The following is a 17,007-nucleotide window of genomic DNA, read 5'->3' as shown; positions in this document are numbered from 1 at the left end:
TTTGTACTAGGTGGATTGACCTACCAATGGGATATATGTAAATTCACTCAAAACAATGAAAGGAAATCATAATATGCATGCCTCCAATGAAAAACCGACACCATATTCAGATGCTTATTCAAGAACGACTATCCACCGTCTTGCTTAAATCCCTCTGGGACCAAGCCTTGAGGAAATTCATGTGGTTCGAAGTTGAATTTCGAAATGACCGCACGCGCACTACCAACAACCCGCATGCAAAGTAGCTCTTTTTCATCAGTTGGCTGTTCATCACACATAGCACCATTTACAGACTGAAAAAGGTTATGTTGTTGAGAGAGTGGATGTTTACCAGGCTCATGCCAGCGGCGTTGCCGGTTCTCAACCTCATTGATAAGACCGAGTAGCGGCGGTTGGCCAGAGCACCGGCTCTCAACATTCGGGTCATAGGGGCCACCAATGACAGCCCGACGCACTATCTGCCGTAGCCAGCTACTCCACAGCTGTGCTGGATCTTCGCTTTGCAGCACGTGGGAGACATATTCTGGTGGGGCGGACTGCATGCCTAGTTCGACAGGGTCGCTATTGTACACTCGCAGCCAGGCATCTGCGACGACCGTCAAGAGCGTACCAGTAAACATGACGTTCTGGACGCCTGTCGAGAAACTTTTGGGACAGGCTTCGCAGCGAATGACGTCCCGCACCGTTCGGGCTGCGATATAGAGAGAGCAGAGGGTATGATTGCTGACTGGGAAAGACGCAATGGAGGATATATGGCTGAGACAGAGGTAGAGATAGGATAGACATGTACATTGACGCGAGGTGGAGTCGGAACATAGCGATTCCGGGGTGAGTGGGAGAGAAGGTATATCGGAGAAGCTTGTTGGGACTGTAAAGGGCATGGCTGATGACTGAGACACTGTAGAAAAGTCTGGCCAAGGACTTGTAGATGTGGGAATGGGAAAATTGGGATTCTTCATCCGGTCTGCCTGAAGACTATGAATGTGATTTTCATTTCCTGCCAGTAGATCGGGCGGCGCGGGCTGTGATAAAGGCGAGAGGCTATGTGGTTGCCAGAAGAGTTGGGGGCACAGATGCATCGCATCGGTTGCAGCAATGGGATCCGGAGCTATTAAAAAGGAGTTTGATGGTGTATTGACTGGACTGGGCCACAAGCTATTATTGGATTGGGTGGAGAAATCGGGTGCTTCGTCGTCTGCGCGAGCTTTCCTCTTTGGTGGGCGTCCCATAGGCTTCTGTATAGAGTAATGACACCGAATAGTCTGTTTCAAGCAGCGGGTGCAGCCAGTCAGATCACCGGAGCACTTCAACTTTCGTGTTCCTATTTGCATAGTCTCTGATCAGCGCTAATCTGATAGCAAGTAGTTTCCTGAACTTACTGCACTCATCACATGCCGTATGTCGTTTTGGTTCGGCACTTATCGCTGAATCGCCATTAGGAGCAGATGCTCTTACGTCTGCCATGACTGCGGTTCGACTTGACGTGCCAGCACCAGCACCAAGACAATCAAGAAATTAAATGAGCTTTGAAACAGCGATCATCGATACGCGATAAGATTGGGGGGCAGTCATGTGGGCGGTGAGCGGAGTCGACAGAAAAGAAAAGAAAAAAAAAATCGCGGATCAAAGTATCCAAGCTCAAACGGCAATCATGGTCGCCCGAAACGCCTCAAAGAAGCGCAAGGCGGTTACTCGCGATGTGGAGGAAGAAGCTGGAGTTTTCTCTGGTGATGAATTGAGCGCAGAGAACCTCGATGGCACCCTCTCAGACAATGACAACGACCTTTCGGAGAGCGAAGACGGGAGCGATTCCGAAATCGAGCTGATTGACGACTTCAGTGATGAGGATGATGATGAGGAAGAGGAATTGGACAGCGACGAGATCCCATCCGATGACGAAGACGAACAGGAGCAGAAAAAGACCGTCAAACGCTCCAATGCCGACGAGCCCAATGTTCGTATCGTGAAGGACGCCAATGGAAACGACCGCTACCTATACGACGAAATTATTCCTGACGACAACTCGGACTATTCGGAGGCAGAGGAAAACGCCAACACCATTGGTGATATTCCTCTGACATTCTACGACCAGTACCCTCACATCGGTTACGACATCAATGGAAAGAAGATTATGCGCCCCGCCAAGGGCGAAGCGCTGGATGCATTGCTGGACAGCATTGAGATCCCCAAGGGCTGGACTGGTCTTACCGATCCATCCACTGGCAAGCCATTGAACTTGAGTCAGAGTGAGTTGGAACTGTTGAAGAAGGTGCAAATGAACGAGATCACCAGCGAGGGCTATGATCAATATGAGCCTCTGGTGGAATACTTCTCTGGCAAGCAGGAGATTATGCCCCTTAGCGCTGCTCCGGAACCCAAGCGCCGATTCGTGCCGTCCAAGCATGAGGCTAAGCGTGTGATGAAGATTGTGAAGGCTATCCGTGAGGGCCGCATCCTTCCTTACAGGCCACCGGAGGAGCGTGAGGAGAAGGATGATACCGTGGTCAACTTCGATCTCTGGGCCGACGAGGTCGAGCGCAAGGATCACATCATGCATATCCCGGCACCCAAACTCCCGCCGCCCGGTTACGAGGAGAGTTATCACCCGCCTCCAGAGTATCTGCCCGATAAGAAGGAGCGCAAGGAGTGGGAGCAGACCGACCCCGAGGATCGTGAGAAGGAATTCTTGCCCAATGACTACGGTTCTCTTCGTCGGGTTCCTGGCTTTGAGAACTTTATTAAGGAGAAGTTCGAGCGTTGCCTGGATCTGTACCTGGCACCTAGAGTGCGTCGCAGCAAGCTGAACATCGATCCCGAGAGTCTTCTTCCCAAGCTTCCCAGCCCTGAAGAGCTCAAGCCTTTCCCCACGACCTGTGCGACAGTCTTCCGTGGACACAAGGGCCGTGTTCGCTCGCTGGCCGTGGACCCTACTGGAATCTGGCTTGCAACTGGTGGTGACGATGGTACCGTTCGTGTTTGGGAACTCCTGACTGGTCGCCAACTCTGGAGCATCAAGTTGAGCGATGAGGATGCTGTCAATGTGGTCAGCTGGCGTCCCGGTAAGGATCATATCGTCCTTGCTGCCGCCTGTGGAGACGACCTCTACCTCTCCGTGCCTCCGATTGCCGATCCCGAGATCGAGAAGGCCAGTCTCGAGCTCGTCGACGCCGGCTGGGGTTACGCAGCAAACGCCCCTGCTCTCAACACCGTTGAGGCCAAGAAGGCTAACAAGCCCGTTCAATGGATTCGACCCTCATCTGCCCTGGCTGATGCAGGTGTTTCCGTCGTCATCCCTCTTCGTTACGTGCCCAAGTCTATCTCCTGGCACCGCCGCGGTGACTACTTCGTCACTGTCTGCTCCGGCGCTTCGACCCCCGCTTCGGTGGCTATCTCCATTCACACCATCTCCAAACACCTTACTCAATTCCCCTTCCGACGCCGTCTCAAGGGTGGTGGTCCTCCCCAGACAGCCCACTTCCACCCCTCGAAGCCGATTCTCTTCGTGGCCAACCAGCGCTCCATTCGCGCATACGACCTTTCACGACAACTGCTGGTCAAGATTCTGCAGCCTGGTGCCCGCTGGATCTCTTCCTTCGATATCCACCCTACCTCCTCGACTGCTTCCGGTGGCGACAACATCATTATCGGTTCGTACGATCGTCGTCTGCTCTGGCACGATCTCGACCTCTCGCCCCGCCCTTACAAGACCCTCCGCTACCACCGCAAGGCTATCCGTGCCGTCAAGTTCCACCCTGGTGGTCGCTACCCCTTGTTCGCGGATGCCAGTGACGACGGATCTATTCAGATCTTCCACGGCAGTGTTACCGGTGACATGCTTAGCAATGCCACCATTGTTCCGCTTAAGGTTCTCAAGGGCCACAAGGTTACTGGAGAGTTGGGTGTCTTGGACATCGACTGGCACCCACGTGAAGCGTGGTGTGTTAGTGCTGGTGCCGATGGTACATGTCGTTTGTGGATGTAATTTTGCTTGGGGGCTCATCTACATGATATCTTTTTCTCTTTTCTTATTTATGTTATCCATGGCGTTGTCTGTTGTATGTGTGCATAGTTCTTTTGTATAGCCCATACTGTCCTAAAAGTACTTTTGAAATATTTCAAAAATCAGAGGCTAGAGATATAAATTATCTATTAAGTTTTGAACCAACTAGTTCTTTTGCTGTAGGTTTTTGGGTATAAAGTACACGAAAAATAGTAGGTGGTCGAGAAGGTTTGCTTTATTTACTCAAGGTGAATGTATTGCAAATTCACAGGGTATCTATGTCTAAAAAAGTTTACCCAGAAGATAACCAAAACCAGCTCGATATAACTTGCACGAGCTAACATTCAGAAGACTCAGGACGTTAAGGTCTCAAGCCACACCACCGTGACCGCTCCAGTCTCTCCTTAATTTCTCATACTTCTTCATATCCGTAACACTGGGCCGAACAAAGGTCTTCGCAGCCACAAAGTCCTCGAACCGAATACTATCACGGCGCTTGATAGCCATGTAACCAGCACGACGCAATAGAGATCCAAGATCTGCACCACTGAAGCCTTCACACTCCTCAGCGAGTCTCCGTAGCTCGTCATTGAATTCGATAGGCAATTTCCGAATAAGAGTCTGGAGAATCTCGACGCGTTCGAGTGGCGAGGGAAGGTTAACGAAGAGCAGAGTCTCAAGACGACCGGGACGGAGCATGGCCGGATCAATAATGTCGGGACGGTTGGTGGCCGCAATGACATAGATGCCCTGGCGGGTACCCAAGCCGTCCAGCTCAGTGAGGAGGGTGTTGACGACACGGGCCGAGGCCTCAGAAAGAGTATCGTCACGGCGAGGCACGAGGGCATCCAACTCATCGAAGAAGATAACGCAAGGAACAGAAGAGCGGGCACGGACAAACACTTGGCGCACGGCACGTTCAGATTCACCGACGAACTTGTTCAGCAACTCAGGACCCTTGACGCTGATGAAGTTGGCGCGCGACTCATTGGCAACGGCCTTGGCCAGCAGTGTCTTACCACAACCAGGGGGACCCCAGAGGAGAACACCAGTGGGCGCAGTGATACCGACCTTTTCGTAGATATCGGGAGTTCTGATCGGCTCAACGATAGCAGTGGAAAGCTCATCACGGACACCGCCCAGGGCACCAATATCGGCCCAAGTGGTATCGGGAATAGTGGCGAAGCCTTCACGCTTGGAGGAGGGTTGGATCTTAGGAAGTGCGGTGAAAAAGTCGGCGTTGGAGACGAGGACGGTTTCTGTCTCGTCGCCAATGGGGTTTTCTCTGGCGTGTGTGATGAGACGGCGAAGTTCGCGGACTCTGGGGCTGAGCTCGTCCTCTCCTTCAATTTCCATCTCCTCCCCACTGTTGGACTTCAAGATATCCAGATAGCGCTTGATGGCCGCAGCGCCTGCAGTGGAGACAAGGTCGTTGAGATCAGCACCGACAAAACCAGGGGTTCTCTTGGCCAAAGTCTTCAAGTCAAGGTCGTCCGCCAACTGCATCTTTCGGGTCAAGGCCCGAAGGATCTGCTCTCTAACGGGTTCCGAGGGAACGGTCATATTAATTTCCTTGTCGAAACGACCACCACGACGTAATGCAGCATCCAAACTGTCCGGGCGGTTTGTAGCCGCAAGAACAATAACGGGCTTTCCATCCGTCTTCTCAAGAGAAATTTCATCCATACAAGTAAGAAGCTGGGCGACAATTCTCTTCTCCATTTCCCTCTGAGCACTCTCTCGCTTTGGTGTAATAGCGTCGATCTCGTCAATGAAGATCAAACAAGGAGCGAGCCGCTTAGCCTCATCGAAGTACTCGCGGAGAGCTTTCTCGGATTCACCCGACATACCAGACACAACAGATGGAGCAGAGATCGAGATGAAAGGCACACCCAGCTCCGCCGCAAATGCGTTTGCGATCATAGTCTTACCACAACCTGGAGGACCGTGTAACAACACTCCACGCGGCGGTTGTACGTTTGACGAGATGTAAACCTGTGGCCGAGTCATGGGCAGGATAATCATATCACCCAATTGCTCCACCACTTCGTCCAAGCCACCCAAGTCCGCCAGACTGACATGTGTAGGAGGGGATCGGTCGACAGCCGCATCTGCTTTGCGTCTCTTGGACACTGATTCTCCACCTTCCTTTTTTCTCTTCGAGGATGTGCCTGACGACTCGGATTTTTTGGTTGTAGTTGCCTTCGGGGTATTCCAACTGCCGATAATGCTTTGGTTGACGCCATTGGCTTCCTGAAATGGCATCTGTCAGTCTTCTGGTAACCGCTCAGCTCATCGTGGAAGCATCGCTTACCACCACAGGCGGTTCCTCCAAGCCCTCAAAATCACCCTCCACGGAGTCCTCCTCGTCGTCCCCACCTAGATCGGCCTTAACAACTTCCAATACGCGCTCCAGACTGTCTTCCAATTGCCTTTTTGGCCTGCGGTTTAAACTTGAATTCGACTTTTTGATCTGTTCGTAAATTGCCGGGGCAGAAAGACGAATGCGACTGGTCTCGGGCTGATCGTCAATAATTTTGCGCACGACTTGGTAGACCTACACCGGGCGTGAGTAAGGTGAAAAAGGGACACAATCCTAAAATATTGAGCATGGTCATACATCACGGTCCAAGCCCTGACTCAGGGTCGGTCTGCCCGCACGAGGTCGAGGCATGGTTATGTAGTTCTGAGTGCGACAACCAGAAAAAAAAGATTTGGGGAAAAAAGCGGGAAAGATTAAATCGAACGATTCGGGGTTTAGCGGCGGCCGATTAGCGGTGGACACCAACGTCATCTGCGGCACTCGAATGCATTCAACTCTACAACATAATGCGAGATGGGAAATACTAGCAGTTCACCGAAGATATCGTCGCAGGATCGGTGAGTCTTAATGTCTTTTATCCCCCCGTTCGAAGACTCCACTCGGGATGGGCCAAGCCTGATGAAGGGAGAGAGAGTAGAGGGACCCCTCACGAGACCCCTCCTATACATGCTCCACTGCAGTTCTGAGTCGAATGGTGACTGATTCATGGAAAATCCAGGGCGATCCTTGACCTCAAAAACCAGCGCGATAAGCTAAAGCAATACCGGAAACGTATCACTGTCCTCACCGACCGTGAGACCGAAATCGCCAAAGAATGCCTGGCGCAGAATGATCGGCGACGAGCGCTACTCGCGTTGAGGCGCAAGAAATACCAAGAGTCACTATTGGATAAGACTGATGGTCAGCTCGCGCAGTTGGAGCAATTAGCCAGTCAGGTGGAGTTCTCGCTCGTACAGAAGGACGTGCTGTTTGGCTTGCAGCAGGGTACCGAGGTCCTACAGGCGATCAACAAGGAGATGGGTGGGATTGAGGGTGTAGAGCGACTTATGGGAGAGACAGAGGAAGCACGCGCTTATCAGGAGGTAAGAAGGATGTTGTTCCATGTTTGCATATTACTGGCTAACGGAGGTTCAACTCTAGGAGATAAGCCAAATGCTCGAGGGCAATCTTACAAACCAGGACGAAGACGACGTCGAGGAAGAATTGGCGGCTTTGCAGCGCGAGACCCAGCCAAACGTTGTACAGAAGTTGCCTAATGCCCCGAACAACACCTTGCCTACTCCAGAAGAGGCAGAGGCAGAGGGTCCAGCCGAGCCAAGCAAGTCCAAAACGAAGACCCGGACAGCCGCGCTGGCTGCATGATAGCTTTTTCTCTCTTTTGCATCACCTCGATCAAATACTTGCATGGCGTTGGTGGTTTGCTTGAATGCGTCTTGATTCTGTTCATCATTCATTATTGTTGGCATGTAGATATCGTTAATACACCCACTTGGCTTCCCAAGAAATATAGACCCGATTTATCCATCAAGTCTACTTTCGTCTCCATGTACCCAAGCCTGAAGCTCACTGGCCAGGCATGACATGATTTCCGACACCATTGACACCAGGGATAGCAACATGGTCATTTGGATTAGCCGCCGCTTCGTACAGGAAGCTTACAGGTTCCCGGTTCAGCGCCATGAACTGACCCTTGAACCCCACATATCCTACCTTGGTGACATCCTCTTCTCCGTCACTCCAGTTATCTTCAAAGAAAAGGGTGATAGATGTGGTGGTATTCCAGTGGGCGCGATTCAAAGGAAGCTCAAAGACATCGGCACCGGCTTGTGGCTGCGGGACTTCAATTGTTTGGGTTGGAGAAAGCTCCGAAGCCATGGAAAAGTCAAGGTCATCGCGATTTTTGAATAGCTTGACGGTCTTGGGGGCCGAGGAAGTGGGAGCCGTGTACAGGAGGAGAGAGTGTACTTTGACTTGACCGGTGAACCTGGTGGTGACTAAAGTTAGCTTTGCTTTTTTTTTTCGATCATGCCTCGGCGATCATGAGGGGCATAGTGGGGGTCTCATATTGCAGATAACCTTAATCAATAGGAGCGCAGAATAAGAGGGCACAGTGTCATATGAGATAAAGACAAAGGAGACTTACGGAATGTACATGAGGAGCTGCTCATCAGCATCGCTCTCGAGCTCGGGCTCGTCATTCAGTCGTTCCGCCCAGGTCTTCCGGACGATTGCAGCTCCAGCCTCGGATGCGGCCTCTGATAACGATTAGTACTAATTTTGTTGCAGAAAATAAAATATGGCATTCTATACGAGTATTTACCATTCAGAGTGCTGATTGAATCAAAGTCAATTTGGGAGTAGAGAAGAGACTGAATGGCCGGGGTGATATCATTTGAGTGATCGTGCTCTCCATGACAGTGCCCGCCATGGCCATGGTCGTGGTGGTCATGACCAGACATAGTGAGTGATTGGTGGATGTGTTGTGAAGAGAGATGAGAGCAGAGAGAACGTTGGAAGTCCAAATCTCAAGGTTGATGCTGAAGAGCGGAGCTTCTCCGCATCCCGTGACGTCGATCAACAATGAGCTTAATGAGGACCAATAAGAAAAAAAAATAAAAGTAGAGAATGAACTTTAATGATCAAATATATAGCTACGGCACATTAATTTGGAACAGAACCTTGGTGTGTAGATTGCGACTCCCCGAAATTCTACTATTCCTAAATTCCAACGCCTGGGTATCTTTCGACTTCTTTGCTTCCCACAAACAGAATAATCTAGGTCACTCTGTAATATTCCGGTGCGTATTCTAAGAGATAGCCTTTTTCAATCTTTGTGATGTCACGAATGTAAGTTTTGTCGCCTGTTTGCATGATTTCATGGAAAATCACCCAATCTGCTTTTCGGTTCTACATGGCAGGTCAGTAAACGGATATACATCGCATCGACGGATACAATACTCACAAACATCAAAGAGCTAGGGTGAGCATGGAGAGTCAGGCCTCCGCTAACGGTCTTGAATGTGCCATCTGGCTGCATCTTGGCAGCATGAGCAAAGTAACCAGTGGTGAGACACCGCTGAATCTGCTCTGGTTGTCTGCTTGGATCAACAGTTTGCTGGTGAGATGATAGAGTCTCATCAACCTGGATACCGAAGCGTTCGAGATACCGTTTTAACTGACCACGGACACTGACTGCCCGTAGTAGAGCTCGGTAGTTCAATAAGTTGTCACGACACCACTTCGAATCCTTCTTGCCCTTGGTCACGAATGCTTGATATACATTCAAGTAGGTGAGGTGATCGCCTTCTTCAACGGCGAATTTACGTCGATGACTCTCCGCAGCCTTCTTGTTGTCACTATGTTGCACCCAGACAGTTCCCTGAAGGCTGACCATGGCCGCAATAGAAAGTATCTCACTCAAGCATCTGAAAGCAGGAGCTGCAAGTAAAACCTTGGCCATCATTGGGTCCACTGCAAGCTCTGCCATTCGTATACCCAGCGGTTTGGTGAGTTTGGCATAGTCATCAACTGCACCAAGGGAAAACAATAGTTCAAAGGCCCGGATCACCAGTTCTGCAGGTGGTGATGTTAAAAAGTCAAATCGAACAATATTATCGATTCCCAATGCTTTCAGTTGCATGACGATAGGAGCAAGATTTGCTCGCTGAATTTCAGGAACAGTCGCCTCTGGCAGTTGCTCATAGGTCTGTTGCGTGTAGAGGCGAAAACATTTACCGGGCCTTGTTCTCCCCGCTCGACCGGCCCGTTGAGTAGCAGAGGCCTTGGAAATTGGCACCGCTGTCAGGGTTTCGATCCCACTACTAGGATTATAAGCCCGAAGCTTGGCGAAACCACAGTCAATAACATACACAATGCCATCAATCGTGACTGAGGCCTCCGCGATATTGGTTGAGACAATGACCTTCCGCGTGTTTTCTGGGGCTGGCTCAAAAACGTACATTTGCTGCTCCGTAGTAAGACCAGCATACAATGGCAATGAGAGCAAAGAAGGTGATTTTGGATGAAGAGATGCAGCTCGCTCAGATATTAACTGAATCGCCCGGTCGATCTCTTCCCTGCCCGTCAAGAAAACAAGCACATCGCCTTCTGCTTCTTGCGTGTGAATATCGAACACTGTTTTGACGGCCCTCTCAACATAGTCCTCAGCTGGCGCTTCGAGGAATAATGTGTCCACGGGATACATTCTGCCTTCTATGCTGATGATTCTCCCAACTTTCCCGCCAAGGTCAGCAGGTTCTGCGTCGGGTTGATATTCCTCCCCAGCAAAAAACTTAAGAAAGTCCTCTGCTTGCAATGTTGCACTGCTGATAATAACACGAAGCTCAGGACGTTTCTTCAATATCTTTTTTAGAACTCCAAGGAGGACGTCGGTGCTCAGGGATCTCTCATGAGCCTCATCGACCATAATCACCGAGTACCGGGATAAAAGAGGGTCAACCAAAGCTTCTCGAAGAAGCATTCCATCTGTAAGAAACTTCACCCTGGTAGCAGCAGAGGTCAGATCTTCAAATCGAATTGAGTAGCCTACTTCTTCTCCGACCTTGCAGCGCATCTCCTCTGCAACTCGCGTGGCAACCGTGGTGGCAGCCACTCGTCGTGGCTGATATGGAAAATTAGCGGCATGTTATATGGTGGATTTGGCTTCTAACTTACCTGAGTGACGGCAATGACTTTTCCATCCTCGCACCAGCCTGCTTGATCGAGGTATTGGGGGAGTTGAGTTGTTTTCCCGCTTCCGGTCTGACCAACCACTATAGTGACAGGGTATGTCTCAATCAGGTACAGGAGACTTGCTTTGTGACGTGCAATCGGCAGAAGTGCTGCTGGCTTATACAACGCCGGAATGAAGGAGGTTGAGAAATCCTGATCTGCAGCCATTTTCTTTCTTCTCTCTGCAGACGCAGATCAAAGGTACACGTGATTCTTGCTCCAGTCTCCAGATCATATGAAATCCATGCACGAATAAGAGCACAGCATTCTATTAACTCTATGGACGTGACAATTGAGAGTTCATGGTGGAAATAGCGGTGGTGTACAGAGAAGATTACATGCGACTATAAAGCTCCCGCGACCATCACGTGCACCACGTCACTTGTTTAGAGCTTCCCCAATTATGTCCTGCCTGCGCCTCTCTCTCTCTCTCTTGTCCTTACAGGCAACACTTTTTTTTGCTTTCGTCTGTCATCGCCCAATTTTGTTTTTGTTTTCGATACACAGATACTACCCAAAATGTCTGAAGAGGAGAAGACCGTATGTAACCCTTCTGACCTGCAGCTCTGAAATGGAGGCTTACTTTGATCTGCAGTCCACTCCCAGCAAACCTGCAGCTGTGCCCGCGCTCAACAGCCCTCGTGCTGAGTCGCCTACCACTGCGCGACCACTCGACTTTGATGACGAGCCTCAGGAGTCTGGTGTGACCACGGTCAACAACCCCCCTTCCGAACAGACCGCCACTGAAACTCCCCCCGCTGCCCCGCCGAAGCCGCCCCGGCCTCTGAGCCCGAAACAGCATGCAGAAAATACGCTCAAAGAAGCTTTTCCGACTATCGACGCTGGGGTAGTCAAGGCGGTCTTGACCGCCAGCAATTGGAATGTCGAACGAGCATTCAATGCGCTCCTCGGTTCGTAGGATATCTCTTGGGACAGATATGACAAGAAACTGAACTAGACAGGCATGACGGACCCGACTGCCCAGGAGGATATGACCCCTCCTCCAAAGCCCCCTCGCCCTACTCAAACAGCCACCTCTACTGCTCGGAGCCAATTAGAATCCGACGAACAATATGCGCGCCAACTGGCTGAACATTACAACTCGTCCGGACGTCGTGAACAAGCCCCAGGATGGCGGAACGACCCTCGGTATCACCAACCACGAGGAAGCGAGGACTCGGAGGAGAAGGAATACAGCTTTTTCGATGGTAACCACCCCTGCTCGAGTTCCGGCAAATATACGAGGACTGACCGTGGGACGATTCGCAGATGACTTGCCGGTGATTCGTGACAACCTGCGCAAGGGCTTCTTGGAAACGCAGTCTAAGGTCAATTCATGGGTTACAAACTTCAAAAAGAGACTTGACGGAGATGATTTGGATGAAGAGCCTAGCGAGCGCCAGGAGCAGCCTGCGCCGTATGGGCGTCCGCGACGAAGTGGTGACATGGCCCGTCGCAGTGGAGATCGCGAGCGCTATGATGCAGACCCTCAGGTGCTAGGTGATGACTTCTCGGCACTTGAGCTAAGGGATGGTGAAGGTTCGTGCCCTATTTACCTTGAACATGATTCTGTTCGACTGACGAAATCGTGCCAGCTCCCCCGCCCCGTCCACCCCGCCCTCTGGCCAACACGAACTTCAAGAAAACATCGTCGCCGTCCCCTGACAGGCGGAAGGTGTCTTTCCAGGATGGGCCACCTACCGAGATTGATACTGGGCGCAACGTATCAAGTGGTGGCAAGTCCAGCAAGTGGCAGCCTTTGGCGACCGTCGAGCCTTCCCCCGTGGCTGAGAATGATCCATTCAGCCTTGGAGATAGCGATGATGAGAAGGAGACCAAGACCAAGGAGCAGGCCACTGTGCCGGAGAGTGAGCAGCTCAAGCAGGCTACAGCCGAAGCTATGTCCGGTGACATGGCTTCCAAGGAGAAGGATACCAAGACTGAGGATCCTTCGAAGTAAATGCCGAGAACCGTGTGTTATTCCTTTGAATATTGCCTATGTTGGCCCTGATTTTATCTTCATGACTTGCGAATTCCTGAGCCATCCTTGACTTTCATTTCCACTTAACGCGCATCACACCCAACAGACTCGGAGTACTACATTTGCCTCCGGAGATTATTACAGATTCCAGTTTTACGATAACGAGAAAGTAGCCCAGAGGGCCTTTAATCAATTCCAAGATTCGATCTCCATTACCTGGACAGCATTAAACAAAAGGGTATCTTTCAGATCAGGTCACGTAGACCATCCAACGCCGTAAACCATCGTCAAACAACTACTTCATCAAAATATTCTTGTCCTTCAGAAGATGATAAAGTAACAGTCGTACACGCCTAGACCAGTCCTCTACTGGCCCCGATTGGCGGTCGCCGACTCCTTGCGCAGGTCTTTTACCACGGCCTAAGCAAGAATGGTTAGTTCAAACCATTTAACATTTGATTTGCCGATAAGATGTCAAGTCATTCTCGGGCTAGGGCCTCTTACCGCAAGAGCATCAGGATTGACACCATTCTCAATTAGGGAGACACATAGAGATAGCTCTGTGCGGCTTAGGTTGGTGTTCTGATCATGAGTTAGCATTTAGTTGTCTCGGAGGCTTGCCGAGTCACTCCCGTGCGGTGAATTGATGGACTAAGCTACACACCAGGATTTTGGAAATATCCTCGAGAATATCGATGACATCACGCGCAGCCTGGCGCTTGTTATCAGCATCCGTAGGCATCTTGTTCTAATCGCGCTTGCCTGTCGCTGGAGACGCGAAGGGGCTGTTGTTGATACCGGGAAGACGTGGTTGGTAGGTCTCCAAGGTTCTTTGGTGGGGATTTTGGGCGGAAACTCTTCATAAGCTGAACTTCCGACATTATCTTTTATTTTTCATATACTAAGTGAGCAACACGAAACGAAAAGGCAAGAATAAAAAAAAAATGAATTCATTAATCAAAAACAGAAAGTCACATTAACTAACCCTTCATCTTGAACCAAAAAAGAAGACTTGTCGAGTTTTCTGCCAAAGGACATTGTCGGATAACTTCCCTTGCTCAAAAGGGCTGAAACCAGGAATCAAGTATCGCAGGTCCCATTTCAAAATTTGAATCACAAGAAACCCCAATAGTCTTCAGGCAGCATCCACAAAACATGGTACAATGACCCACACCCAGTCTCTGCCCTTCTTGAGGTCGTCGTTTCTGGCAGCATTTACATGGTCGACCGCAGCAGCCGCCTTTTCTTGCAAATTCATTATCAAGGGCTGAATGGAGGTACTACAGCGGATCCTCTCGCAGCAAGAATTAGGCTCTGTTGACAGGCCCATCCGTTAGGATTTCTTCCGCCCTGTAAAGTGCCTGGCATCATAATACGTATCCTTGAGTAGTTATGCATTGTATTTTGGCAAGGCATTCAATATCTCTTGTTTTAACGTGTTTCTTTTGGCCCAACACAACTTTTTGCTGCATTCCTTTACCTGAATTGCACCTCGTAGCGCGAAATCAAGCTTCCAGATTTCGAAAAGGCGTTTCTCTAGACTTCCTCGATTCAGGAGCCCGTCATGATGCCAGCGATAATATTTCTCGACCTTCAGTCTGAACTCCTGAATAGACTTGAAGTCGCCCGACCTCATAATTCTGGCGTCACGACGGTCCAAGAGCGACAGATACAACTCGCTAAACATGTCAAACCACGCGGAGAGTGTTTAGCTAGTAAAGTAGACAAAGGAACATGAATCGAACCCGAGTTTAGGCTTAGTCAAGGAGAGGTTGAATATCAAAAAATGACGAATTGTCCTGGGCTAGACTAAATCATGGCTCTAATTCCATCGCCACACCAGAAGTAGATAAATTTCTCCTAACCAGGCAAAGTGCCACCGAACCTGGTCATTACTAGTAGGCTTTGGCTCGATTTTTGACCCGACAAAAAGTTTACAGAATGATGACTGTTTACGTCGACACTTTCAAAAGCTCAAGCCATGCAGATTAATAGTGAATTCCATCATCATCCACAGAGACTGGGTCTAAAGCAAATTTAGTCGATCGGTGAATATATTGGACTTACAGTGGCGTTGCATGAGTTGGAAACCCTCTACACACCTTACATTACATTCTGCCATGTTTCCTGCGAGCCAAAACCTCCCATTCTTGACTGAATAACTCAGTATGTAGAGTTGACAAACTGAACATGATTGAGATCATTATCAATGGTGTACCGCATATGTATCTAATACAAGACTTCCAAGTTGTGTGTTAATCGGTGTTTACTTGTCGAGTCAGCGTGCTGCGTATTAGTAGGCGGTAAGCTGTATATAGTAAGCGGTCTGAAAGGCTGGTTTCAAACTCATGGCACACCACTGTAAGAACTGTTATTCTCGGTGATTTGATACATGACTAAGCGAATGGGCATTGCCTAGCTTAGGGAATGCCAGAACAGAGTCTGATCCAATGAATCAAGTACTCTCCTTGTCCAATCCAGATATGACGTAAACTTTCATACTATATTGTGCTTTATTTGAGACATTCAATCCCCACTGCATACATCAATCTCTTGATGAGCATATTCGGCCAGCAGAATAGCGGTCTAGATGCCGTCATTAAACAGTTTCGGACAGGATTTTGGCAACAATTCCTGAACAAACCGTGCATTTTCTTCGCACGAATACTATACACATGGTGCGAGAAGATTCCCGCCCAACCGCTCAGCGACCCGGTGTCGATTATTTGCATCTCCGACACGCATAACACCCAACCAATATGCCCAGATGGGGACATCCTTATCCATGCCGGAGACTTGACCCAGTCCGGCTCTTTTGAAGAGACGCAGAATGCCTTGGATTGGATTCAAGCACAGCCACACGCGACGAAGATTGTTGTCGCGGGCAACCATGACCTTCTTCTTGATTCGTGTCAAGACCCAGTGTCTCGAAAAGCGGAAACGGCCGAAGCAGAGCGACAAATGCTCGACTGGGGTGATATTATCTATCTCGAAAACTCAGAAACAACTGTTGTCTGTGCTAATGGTCGCCGGCTGCGTATCTACGGTAGTCCGCACTCACCGCGGCACGGAACGCCAGGGTTCCAGTTCCCACGCTCTAAGGATATCTGGACGAATACTATTCCAAAGGATATCGATGTACTTGTGACACATTGTCCACCACGCGGACATCTTGATGGACTTCAGCTGGGCTGTGTTCATCTTCTGCGGGAGGTGTGGCGTGTGCGCCCTCGGGTTCATGTATTTGGGCATATTCATGAAGGAATGGGAACCGAGTGGGTGAATTTTGATGGGTTGCAAAGGGAATTTGAAAACACTATTCTGTCTGGAGGAGGAGTTTTGAATCTCCTATGCGTGTTTCTAGAGTTCGTCAAAGCGTCTTTGCGTCCGGATGTTGAGGCGACGGGGTTGTTCGTGAATGCGTGTATGGTTGGAGGACTGCGGGATGAAGAACGTCGAGATCCGATTAGAGTAATGATTTAAAACCTATAGATACATAGATACATAGACTTTAAGAATTATGAGACGAACGGTTAGGAAGGTACCTAGCGCTATATGGGCTGACCGTCAACAAGCTACTCGCTCAGGGTGTTGATCTTAGACTTTAGATCAAGAAACTTATTACATGAGTAGGACACCGGCGCTAACCTCAGTCCTATATCTCTGCCGGTAAAAGAATAATTCTTGAGCAGATAATCGGTCCGAAAGCCAAATTTTTCTTCTATTTTTCTTTTAAAGTAATCGATTTTTGGCGGAAAACTACCTATGTGTGCCTGAGGCAACATATGTGGGCCAAACAGATCCTGCATAAATCACCTTGATCAACCTCCAAAGTAGCATCACTGCGCCTCTACCAAGCCCGGGAATCTATTCTCTAAATAAATCACACTCGCATTGAATATCCTACCGCGGCGCGTCTGAGACCGTTCCAATCAAAGCCGTAACACGTTGGAATGAGCTGAGATCTTAACG

The 17,007-nt window shown here is 49.7% G+C and overlaps 9 protein-coding genes across 9 annotated transcripts; 4 read left to right on the top strand and 5 right to left on the bottom strand.

The window, feature by feature from the left end:
* Positions 1-128: 128 nt before the first annotated feature.
* Positions 129-1,490, bottom strand: N7503_004813 (Zn(II)2Cys6 transcription factor rglT; the record flags this gene model as incomplete). Its single annotated transcript, XM_057064360.1, has 2 exons — positions 1,380-1,490; positions 129-1,321 (listed from the first exon to the last, which is right to left on the bottom strand). The coding sequence occupies exons 1-2, from the start codon at positions 1,462-1,464 to the stop codon at positions 129-131; spliced, it is 1,278 nt and encodes a 425-aa protein (XP_056922103.1). The 5' UTR covers positions 1,465-1,490.
* Positions 1,491-1,651: 161 nt separating this feature from the next.
* On the top strand, positions 1,652-3,982 carry erb1 (ribosome biogenesis protein ERB1; the record flags this gene model as incomplete). The annotated part of the gene is made up of 1 exon (XM_057064359.1): positions 1,652-3,982. One exon carries the CDS (start codon positions 1,652-1,654, stop codon positions 3,980-3,982), a length of 2,331 nt encoding a protein of 776 aa, XP_056922102.1.
* Positions 3,983-4,369: 387 nt separating this feature from the next.
* N7503_004811 (putative AAA family ATPase/60S ribosome export protein Rix7) lies at positions 4,370-6,711 on the bottom strand (the record flags this gene model as incomplete). The annotated part of the gene is made up of 3 exons (XM_057064358.1): positions 6,621-6,711; positions 6,315-6,557; positions 4,370-6,253 (listed from the first exon to the last, which is right to left on the bottom strand). Exons 1-3 carry the CDS (start codon positions 6,672-6,674, stop codon positions 4,370-4,372), a joined length of 2,181 nt encoding a protein of 726 aa, XP_056922101.1. The 5' UTR covers positions 6,675-6,711.
* Positions 6,712-6,836: 125 nt separating this feature from the next.
* Positions 6,837-7,685, top strand: N7503_004810 (ESCRT-III subunit protein VPS20; the record flags this gene model as incomplete). The annotated part of the gene is made up of 3 exons (XM_057064357.1): positions 6,837-6,880; positions 7,042-7,405; positions 7,464-7,685. The coding sequence occupies 3 exons, from the start codon at positions 6,837-6,839 to the stop codon at positions 7,683-7,685; spliced, it is 630 nt and encodes a 209-aa protein (XP_056922100.1).
* Positions 7,686-7,886: 201 nt separating this feature from the next.
* Positions 7,887-8,782, bottom strand: N7503_004809 (PITH domain-containing protein; the record flags this gene model as incomplete). The annotated part of the gene is made up of 3 exons (XM_057064356.1): positions 7,887-8,307; positions 8,467-8,578; positions 8,644-8,782. The coding sequence occupies 3 exons, from the start codon at positions 8,780-8,782 to the stop codon at positions 7,887-7,889; spliced, it is 672 nt and encodes a 223-aa protein (XP_056922099.1).
* A 316-nt stretch (positions 8,783-9,098) lies between these two features.
* On the bottom strand, positions 9,099-11,222 carry N7503_004808 (putative ATP dependent RNA helicase; the record flags this gene model as incomplete). Its single annotated transcript, XM_057064355.1, has 3 exons — positions 9,099-9,230; positions 9,286-10,944; positions 10,998-11,222. The coding sequence occupies 3 exons, from the start codon at positions 11,220-11,222 to the stop codon at positions 9,099-9,101; spliced, it is 2,016 nt and encodes a 671-aa protein (XP_056922098.1).
* A 351-nt stretch (positions 11,223-11,573) lies between these two features.
* Positions 11,574-13,014, top strand: N7503_004807 (CUE domain-containing protein; the record flags this gene model as incomplete). Its single annotated transcript, XM_057064354.1, has 5 exons — positions 11,574-11,594; positions 11,650-11,965; positions 12,017-12,262; positions 12,324-12,593; positions 12,650-13,014. The coding sequence occupies 5 exons, from the start codon at positions 11,574-11,576 to the stop codon at positions 13,012-13,014; spliced, it is 1,218 nt and encodes a 405-aa protein (XP_056922097.1).
* Positions 13,015-13,401: 387 nt separating this feature from the next.
* N7503_004806 (mitotic-spindle organizing protein 1) lies at positions 13,402-13,777 on the bottom strand (the record flags this gene model as incomplete). Its single annotated transcript, XM_057064353.1, has 3 exons — positions 13,402-13,455; positions 13,540-13,617; positions 13,700-13,777. The coding sequence occupies 3 exons, from the start codon at positions 13,775-13,777 to the stop codon at positions 13,402-13,404; spliced, it is 210 nt and encodes a 69-aa protein (XP_056922096.1).
* A 1,814-nt stretch (positions 13,778-15,591) lies between these two features.
* N7503_004805 (metallophosphatase domain-containing protein) lies at positions 15,592-16,518 on the top strand (the record flags this gene model as incomplete). The annotated part of the gene is made up of 1 exon (XM_057064352.1): positions 15,592-16,518. The coding sequence occupies one exon, from the start codon at positions 15,592-15,594 to the stop codon at positions 16,516-16,518; it is 927 nt and encodes a 308-aa protein (XP_056922095.1).
* Positions 16,519-17,007: the final 489 nt, after the last annotated feature.

Source organism: Penicillium pulvis (genome assembly GCF_028828015.1).
Source record: "Penicillium pulvis strain IBT 33274 chromosome Unknown contig_23_segment0_segment0, whole genome shotgun sequence".
In the NCBI taxonomy this organism is placed as follows: Eukaryota; Fungi; Ascomycota; class Eurotiomycetes; order Eurotiales; family Aspergillaceae; genus Penicillium; species Penicillium pulvis.
Note: the sequence above shows the minus strand (reverse complement) of the source record. Positions and strands in the feature narration are given on the sequence as shown.